Source organism: Armigeres subalbatus, chromosome 2 (genome assembly GCF_024139115.2).
Source record: "Armigeres subalbatus isolate Guangzhou_Male chromosome 2, GZ_Asu_2, whole genome shotgun sequence".
Lineage (NCBI taxonomy): Eukaryota > Metazoa > Arthropoda > Insecta > Diptera > Culicidae > Armigeres > Armigeres subalbatus.
Window position 1 is genome coordinate 241,428,221 of NC_085140.1, and position 9,514 is coordinate 241,437,734.

At 41.6% G+C, this 9,514-nt stretch overlaps 1 protein-coding gene across 3 annotated transcripts in view; it reads right to left on the minus strand.

Annotated features, from left to right (window-relative positions):
• Positions 1 to 9,070, minus strand: part of LOC134211983 (E3 ubiquitin-protein ligase TRIM9) — a 554,947-nt gene extending 545,877 nt beyond the window's left edge. For all 3 annotated transcript variants that reach the window (XM_062689424.1, XM_062689423.1, XM_062689421.1), the window contains exon 1: positions 7,396 to 9,070. In XM_062689424.1, the coding sequence (XP_062545408.1) occupies positions 7,396 to 8,190 (795 nt within the window). In that variant the 5' untranslated portion in view covers positions 8,191 to 9,070. The remainder of the gene's footprint in view (positions 1 to 7,395) is intronic.
• Between the last annotated feature and the right edge of the window lie 444 nt (positions 9,071 to 9,514).

A 9,514-nucleotide genomic window follows, 5' to 3' on the forward strand; every position in this document is an offset into this window, starting at 1 on the left:
CTCTTTTTCCGTGATTTTCATCAAAGAAATCATTATGCATTTAAAATTGATTACCGATCAAAATGGAAAATTGTATAGCCTGTAGGCTATATAAAATAGATTTTCATAAAATAAATTAGTAATCAATCAATAAATACAATATAAAATAGTGCTCAATAATACAACGTCTATCGTTCATCATCATGGGGAAAGGTTCAATTCATGCATTTCTTACACGATTCATTCGCCAGTGTTTACCAGTTCCAAATAATAAGCCGTTTGATGGACAGGTATTCCAGAACTGCACTTGCACTTGTGAGACGGTGGACGTACACGTTCGTTGCATCGATGCAATGTATTGATATGAAACAGCTGTCAGAGCACTTGACAGGGGTGCACATACGGCGCGACTTCAGTCGCCTTGATCGGTCGGGATTCACCCGCCTCATTACCTCTGCCTTGCCGTGCCGTCATTTCTCTTCCCGGTGGAGGTGAAATTTTGCGGATGCGCTAAATGCATTTTTGTTTTTATTTCTCACCCGCCCGTACCCTCAATGTGCATCCAGTGCAAGAAGCGGCGTCCGACGTCCGCCGTAAATCCAGTGCAACAACGGTAGGAACCGGTTTACTCGGTGGCGACGTCGGGCGATTTTTCAACCAAACAACCGGTTCCCAGGCTGATCTTCTCCAACGTTGCGTCGCCTTCCGCGTGTTTTCCGTTCTTGTTTTAACCAACTTCTGTGTTTATCTGCCTTTCTCCTTTTGTTGTTCTCCCGGGTGTGTTTATAGACCATTGGGCTTCCTTCGCATCGCGTTATATCTAAATGGCATCCCATCGCCAAGCCAGGGCAGTATGAAGTTGTGGCCTGTCAGAATCTTGTTACATATTGAACCTCCAATGGGGTCAGGAGGTGACCCCGCCGCTTGGCGCAGTAGAGCTGCGGCTTGGATAGAGTTGCCAATGGAAAGTGATGCCACAAACACGATCAAGATCGACTTGCGCTTGATAGCTTATGGATGATGTGTAGGGTTTCTCTGGTTGCTATAAACTACGATTTATACGAATACGATTTCTATGTAAATAAGAAGGCTTGTCTATTTAATAGTTATCATAACTCAGTTTATCATTACAAGACGCCTCACTGCTGCATAACTTTGAATATATTGTCTGTTCACCATCAAGTGAACTGTTTGCGCATTTCTCTCGATAGATACTTAGAGCTTTTATAGCTTTTATTTTACAACCAGAAACAATAAAATATCTCTTGCGCCGCCGTTGAGTGTTGAATGTAATTGATTTCAGGTTTCAAATAATTGCAAATATATATATGCGATGATATACGCATTACAATTCATTTATTTATGGTAAAATTCGTAGAACCTGTTCAGCAGAATGTTCTTACATTACAATTATAAATATATGGCTTAAATTTGTATTCACCCTCTATAGTTCATATAGGGTCCAGTATAGGGTCCAGTATAGGGTCCATCCCTCATCTCCCCCTATTTTTTTGAATTGATGTTCTTCTGGCTAATACTTTCAAGATTTCTACCGCTATGTAAAAATGGGAGACTTAAATCGAATTCCGTTATCCTTTAGTATAAGTTACTGTAACTAGCGATTTTACTCTGATATTAGTGGAATTTAAATTGTTAGGCATAGTTGTAGGAAAACCTTCACACTAAAAGTCTACCAAACAACAGATTTTGAAATTCGGCCACTGGAATGAGGAATCGACAAACTACTAAATAATCGAACCCACTATTTAGTTTAGGATCAAACTAATCAAACTTCGATATTAATCAAAGATTATGGATAGCTATTTTGTAGTGTATTTTTATCTTTTCTAGTGAATTGACGAATTGACAGTGAACTGACATTCTTGACATAGAACAATGGATATTGTGTGGCATTTGACAGGCCTATAAACATGAACGAGCCTAATATACCTCTGTTCCTCAGTCAGATGACAGATCACAGATCACACATTTACAGTCAGTCAATCATAGTGAGTCGCGAGTGTAAGCAATGCAAGCATGATGGGTGATTGTTATGAGCGATGTTGAATTGCACATTTGGCGATCCTGCCAGGAGTGTATACCAACGTTACTCGTTAAATCACCCATCATGTTATGTAGAAGTGTTTGACTGTTCCAAACGCATTTTTCGGGAAACCGAAAAACGGGTCATGCGGCGAGATTTTTTTCTCACATAGGTAAGAAGAGCTATGAATCAGAGTGATACTGCTTTTGTGGTGTTGTGCTTGTTCATTCCATTTATTCAGACTAAGGCCGAAGTGGCCTGTGTGGTATAGAAGAGTCTTCTCCATTCGGCTCAGTCCATGGCTACACGTCGCCAACCACGCAGTCTACGGAGGGTCCGCAAGTCATCTTCCACCTGATCGATCCACCTTGCACGCTGTGCACCTCGCCTTATTGTGCCCGTCGGATCGTTGTCGAGAACCATTTTCACCGGGTTACTGTCCGACATTCTGGCTACGTGCCCGGCCCACCGCAGTCGTCCGATTTTCGCGGTGCGAACGGTGGATGATTCTCCCAACAGCTGATGCAACTCGTGGTTCATTCGCCTCCTCCACGTACCGTCCGCCATCTGCACCCCACCATAGATGGTACGCAGCACTTTCCTTTCGAAAACTCACAGTGCGCGTTGGTCCTCCACGAGCATCGTCCAGGTCTCGTGTCCGTAGAGGACTACCGGTCTAATGAGCGTTTTGTAGATTGTCTTTTTGGTACGGCGGCGAACTTTATTCGATCGGAGCGCCTTGCGGAGTCCAAAGTATGTACGATTTCCAGCCACTATGCGACTCGGAATTTCTCTGCTGGTATCATTTTCGGCAGTCACCAGTGAGCCCAAGTACACAAATTCTTCTACCACCTCGATTTCGTCACCACCGATGCAAACTCGCGGTGGGTGGCTCACATTGTCTTCTCTTGAACCTCTTCCTATCATGTACTTCGTCTTCGACGTGTTGATGACTAGTCCGATCCGCTTGGCTTCCCTCTTCAGTCTGATGTAGACTTCCTCCATCTTCTCAAAGTTACGTGCCATAATATCTATGTCGTCGGCGAAGCCAAATAGCTGGACGGACTTGTGTTGTGTTGTGGTGTTGTGTTTGTGTTTGGCCTTTAAAGACCTTAAGAAAGTTTCTGACGATTATGTTCTGGAAATTGACCTTTCCCGTCAAAAATTGTATCTTTTCTTATTGTCTCAGTCAATTGTTATTTTAGGCTTATTTTAGATTATAAATTGTTTTTTTGAATTTTCGATACTTTTTGAAAACTTGAAGAGGTCTAGGTGTACGTGTACAAATTTTGTAGACACACTTTTTGGAACTTAGCATTACCCGATTTACTTGCAACAAGTTGCATTCGACGGGGAATGCGGTCCCATTGTTTGCCATTGAAAATTGGCCGGATGGGACATTGCATTTCGGAATTATTGAAAAATCTTTTTTTTTTCCCAAGAGTCCACCCTTGTAAAAAAAATCAAAACCGAAAAAAAAATCCAAAAAATGGTGGTAATGCATAGTAATTAATGCAAAAACATGCAAAATGATAAAAAAATGCGTTCTATTCTCCTAAAGTGCTTTTTTGGCATTTCGTATGCGATTTTTTCAATACATTTTACAATGCACGAGAAAGGCATCATCACCGCTGGCGTCACCGCACACTGGCGATAACAAAAAAAATCGATGAATTTGTTGCTTTATTTCATTGTTCCAAGATGAGATGTGTTTGTGTTGTCTTCTTCAAACAAAATGTTTAAGAGTTTTCTTCTTGTAATCAAGCTTTATTTATCAAGAATACACAATCGCACTGTTCCATGTATCTAAGTATAGTGGAATGGAATAATGCTGTGATAGAAAATTCCTACAACACCGCGTGAATTGAGTTAATTGCAGTTGATTAGCAATATTTCGATCAGGTGAATATTGTTGTTGACTTATGTTGATAAGACTCGAAAAATTAGAGTACTGTTTGAATGTTTTTGATCTATCGTTAGAAAAATATGTGAATGCGATGTAAAAGTTCAACAAAAAGAGTATGTTAAGAAAATAATTTAGAGTTTTTTAGTGGAATGTCTTCACTTGTCATAAAACGAGTTTGTATCATCCCATCTAATTCCACCACTTGATTGTACCTTGATAGATACGTATTTCGACCTCAACAGTAAGGTCGTCTGCAGTGTCCTTACTGTTGAGGTCGAAATAAGTATCTGTCAAGGTACAATCAAGTGGTGGAATTAAATGGGTTTGTACCATCCTCTTATGACAAGAAAAAGAGAATGAATGATGTAGCTGTGGATGGATCACAGTTCCGCGTGAAAAGACGCCCGCAGTTAAATGTTTCTTCCTCTGCGTTGGTGGGACGCCCGCAATAAGAATGGTGTTATTGTGGATCGGAAAGATCACAATTATGCGTAGTGAGACGCCCGCATTCAATAAATTCTTCCTCTGCGTTAGTGGGACGCCCGCTTGAAGAATGGTTTTATTGTGGATCGTAATGGTCGCAATTCTGTGTGGTGGGACGCCCGCATTTAAGAGTTTCTTCCACTGCGTTGGTGGGACGCTCGCAATTGTGAATCCGGAAGTTCACAAGTGCTCGAATAGTTTGATTTCATTGAGAATATATATCCCCCAAGATTAAAAGTTGTTTATCGATACCGTTCCGATTACGGTTTCTGGTTTCATGTTGCTGGTTGTTTGCCATGCACAGATACACAGTTCAATAAACGTGTGCTCAAAGTAGAGGTAGAAGTAGTAGTAGTGATGATTTGTATTAATAGGGTAATTGGAAATAATATTACAGGGATACAAATGCCGAAGACATTGGAAATCGGAATTGTGCCTAGGAGACAAAATGTTGCTACTTAAAGTTTGCTTCAAGTAAGCCCACGTCAAGTTGCATTTTGAACGCATCACAGGTCGAATGTCGCAATAGAGACCGTTCCGATAAGATCATCTTTGGTAGCCACGTCAATAACACCTGCAAGCGTGCCTCCACAGTAGGGTGGCTCAAAAAACACTTTTTCAATTTTTTTGATGGGCCGCCCTCTTATTCGTTTCTATTTGATGCCCTGATATCAGGGACTGAAATTTCAGCCAAATCGGTCAACGTTTGGGCGGTACTAAACTCGTTGGAAGTTTATATGAAAAAATGTATGCAGAAACATCCAAAAACAGTGATTTGCAGTTGGAAGGCATAATTTATAATCAAGAACCATGGTACTCATTCAGTTCTTGTAAATAAAATACAGAATGTTATGTTAAAAACCGCGAGAAGATTAGAGTTTATTACGTAAAGATATTAGCATTTTACTGGAGTGTTGTAGGGGTGAATTTATTTCTTTTCAAAGGTAAAAGAAACGAAATTTGCTCCAACCCCACTGCAGAGAAATGTTAATAACTTAGCTGGGCAAACTCGAATCTTCTCGCGGTTTTCTGCATAATATTCTGTATTAAATTCTCCAAGATCTGAATGAGTATCATAGTTCTTCATCGTAAGTTGTGTAGTTTAGCTGCAATTTACTGTTTTTGGATGTTTCTGCATACATTTTTCCATATAAACTTCCAACGAATTTAGCACCGCCCAAACGTTGAGCGATTTGGCTGAAATTTTGTCCAGAGCATCAGGGCATCAAATAGAACCGAATAAGACGGCGGCCCATCAAAAAAATTGAACAAAGTTTTTCCCATACTAATTTGAGCCACCCTACTCCACAGCTATAGTGACATTGTCCCGGATGATGTCCAATAGCTCTGCGGTTTATGCCAGCAAGCGCAAGCTTCTGGCTAGTGTCGCTCTGTCCATACTAAGGGTAGATGGACACATAGGTTGATACCGGAGATAGGTATGTGGGTCAAGAGGCGCCATGGGGAAATCACTTTCCACCTTACCCAGGTCCTTACAGACCATAGTTGCTTCAGATAGTATCTACACCGGTTCGACACTCGGCCACGCTCGTCCTTCTAAAAAAGCGAGTCACGATGTTCGATGCTACAAGGGCACGCAGCTAACCTCGAGGGTGCGTTGTGCACTGCCCCCACTTTGTAGCATTACTTTCTGGTTGTACCGAAGGGACGAGGGTCTTGGCGACAATGGAAACGGTTTAGCGGGTCGGGGATGTAGTCCTGCCTCCCTCGTTTGCTGTTGGAGGTGGCCCCTAACCCCGCACTTCCTGGACAACCCAGGATGTCTGTTGAGCAGATTCCCCCTCTATTGCTATGGAAAAAAAATAAAGACCGTTCTCTTCACCGACTTCCTCTCTTTTAAACAGAAATGCGAAGTTTTTGTCAGAATGTCACCTTAGAATGATACAGAAGATATGGGAACTAGAATTCAGAGGATAAAACCGCAAAGAAGTCCTGTAAAAGCCAAGCTACAAGTCGGCATATAATGTCAATGAAGTAAAAGAGAAGTCTTATTAGCCTTTACTTACAAAAACATTTTTCAATAATTTTAGAAGGCAAAACTCGAATATTTATTAAGAAAATTAAAAAAACAAAAAATCTATCAATGTTATGTCAAACACTTGAAGTTTTGTATTTGGTATTTTGTTTTGCATGTCCTTTTTTCCAACTAAGTGTCCTCTTTTTTCGCCACGATTTGAATCAATTGTTCTCCTTTGGAAAAATAAAAAATTACAGTTATATTTTCAGCGGTAGATTTCAAAATTTTGACCGTGACTGCTACCAAAACAATATCAATAATCAAAATCAGTAATGTGACGTTCAATTCTATGCAGAGGCGTCGCTTTATCAATTATTTAAACTGTGCACTGTTTGATTGAAATTAAATATATCGAGAAAAACACGTATAAAAGGGATCTAAAATAACACATCCAATATGAACGATCCATCTTCAAGCGCGACGCTCAGTTGTTTGCCCTTTGTGTTTGTCATACAGCATCGAGCTTCTATAGGCATACAAAATAATGCGTTTTCTGCTAAAAGCTCCGTGTTGTAACAACACGTCATGGGTCTATTCGGAATCGTAGAGTAAAATATAATGCGTCTCCATTGCATCATTTTGGATGCCTCACGTCACGTCACATACCGACTATAAAAAAATCCGTATTTTCCGATTATGTTTACCGACCAACTGACCTAATCGTCAAATTTGTACAAAAAATATAACAAATGCACATAATCAAAATATATTTTTAAATCAAAATTACAAAAAAATCTATTAATAATTGAAATGCTGGGAATTTGCAGTGCACGGTTGCACAAGAGGACGCAACACCTGTGGTTAGTTTATATTTTGTAAATAAAACAAGGGGGATAAGAAGTACTAAAATATTAAAATGAAACAAACAAAATAATCCATGTTATATATTTAATATCGTCAAGTGTGTACTGCCACGTTAGAACCAAATTGATGCCAGTGACTTACCTTTTGAGCTTTGCACATCGCCATGATCGATTGCAAGTCGTGGGACTGATGACGGTTGTCGGCCATACACTGCGTGCAGATAGGCAGCTTGCAGCCCATGCAGTACATGGCAAGCGGCTCGTTGTGTTCACCGCAGATCGACTCTCGAAGCTGAGAGGCGCCACGTGGCTTGGTAAGTGTGTGCTTAGCCAATGGTCCACGTGCCGGATGGCAAAGTTCGCGACAGCCATCGCAATAGCGGATCTCGCACTGCTCGCAAACAACAGATGCCACCTTCGGTGGTTCGGTTTCACACATCTGACATCTTAGGGCTTCACGCTCGCAGAAGCGATCCACAATGGATTCCATCGCCCGGTACAGTGGCAAATTTCTGGCACCAAGCTCGTCGAAGAATACGATCTTACGGCAAACGGGACAAGCGAGAGAGAACACCGACCCCGAACCGGACGGCGGGAACAATAGTCCTTGAAGGTTTGGAGTACCGGCGTACGAGCCTGGGCGTGAAGTGCAGCAAATTACTCCCGAGTCGGCCTCACTCAAAATACTAACTTTGTCGGCCTGATCCTGATCTGAGGAAACGCTCTCGGTGGCACTTGAGCTACCAGTGCTAACAGACGAAGCTGACGACTGTGAAGAGTGCTGTTGATGCAAATGAGCAGCCGGAGCGTGGTGGACTTGGTTGGCTGTTGTCTGGATATCCACGGCACATGCTAAGCAAAGCGCATGGTAGCACGGCAAGAGCACCGGACTAGAGAACAATTGCTTGCAAACAGGACAACGTAGTTCCTCCTCCATGCTAGAATCCTTTTAAACAATCTCTCGCGCAAATTTTAATAAATTCACACATCCAACTATTTTTCGGTCACCAAAGCATTTAACAACTTTTTCCGTTTCACTTTATCGTCGGATCCAATTTATATGCAAATCATCTCACACTTTGAACAACTCTTGGCTCTTCCTGCTTTCCGCATACGCCAGGTTCTTCTCCCGGAAATTAATCTCTGCACCATACACTAGGAAACACCCTCATGCGACCACCAAGTCAGGAAGGTTTTTCATCTCTTGCTTAATTTTCGCAGTGCTGAAAATTTTATCGATTTCCTCTTCACGTAATTTCCACGGTTCACCTTCCAACCAATCCCGGCAGGAACACTGTGCTTCACGTCGTCGTTGCTCTTCGCTTGGTTCAACACTCTTTATATTTATTATTTATCGCTTCGAGCCTCTTCCACTGCGGGTTTCAATAACCGAGCCACATTAATCACTATTCAAACTGATTTCTGCTGCTTAATCAATTTATTATCACAGCCCCATTCACTGTGCGCGGCATGCCACATTCATCAATTATAATCGATTTGTAATGCATCCAATTAATTCGAGCTTCATTCATTCATAACTTCTCTGATTTTAGCCGCTCTGCCTCACGATACCCTCGTTCCTTAGATCCGAAATGTAGCTCACGATCCACTGATAAAAATTCTTGGCCCAGAAGGATTCATTCACCTCACCCCAAAACGGTACACAAAAACATCCCAATCTATCCACACTCAACACAGGCACAGGCCTGGAAGGACCTTTCTTCCTATACCAGGAGTCTGCCACCCTTCAGTCACTACACACAGGATGGAATACACAATCGGCAAGGCGTAGCATCAGAACCGACAACCACTCGCGACCATAGCTCTCACGATACTGATGAAGCGGTTACCATGCAATTGGATTGCGTGATGGAACCGATGAACACCGCGCCAGGATCGCGAAGGGTGTGTGATTCTCTCTTCGCGAGAAGAATAAATTGATTGCAAAATCTTGAGTGCGGGGTGGAAAAGACTATGACGTAAACAACGTTTATTCAACCTGAGAGCATAGCGTAATTGAGATTGATTAAAACGAGATGTAATTAAAAATGAAAATTACAATATTTATTTGAATTTTGAATAAAACTCTGTTGTGTATGATGTTATTTGGCTAATTAAGGTAGAGAACTATTTATTACTCTCACACAATGTAGAAAAAACGAGTTTCCAATGCCCACATCTGAAGAATCCCCTCATAAGCCTAACCCATAAGCAAAAGGTGTAAACATTAGACATGCCGGCCGCACTCGAACGCTGTCGTT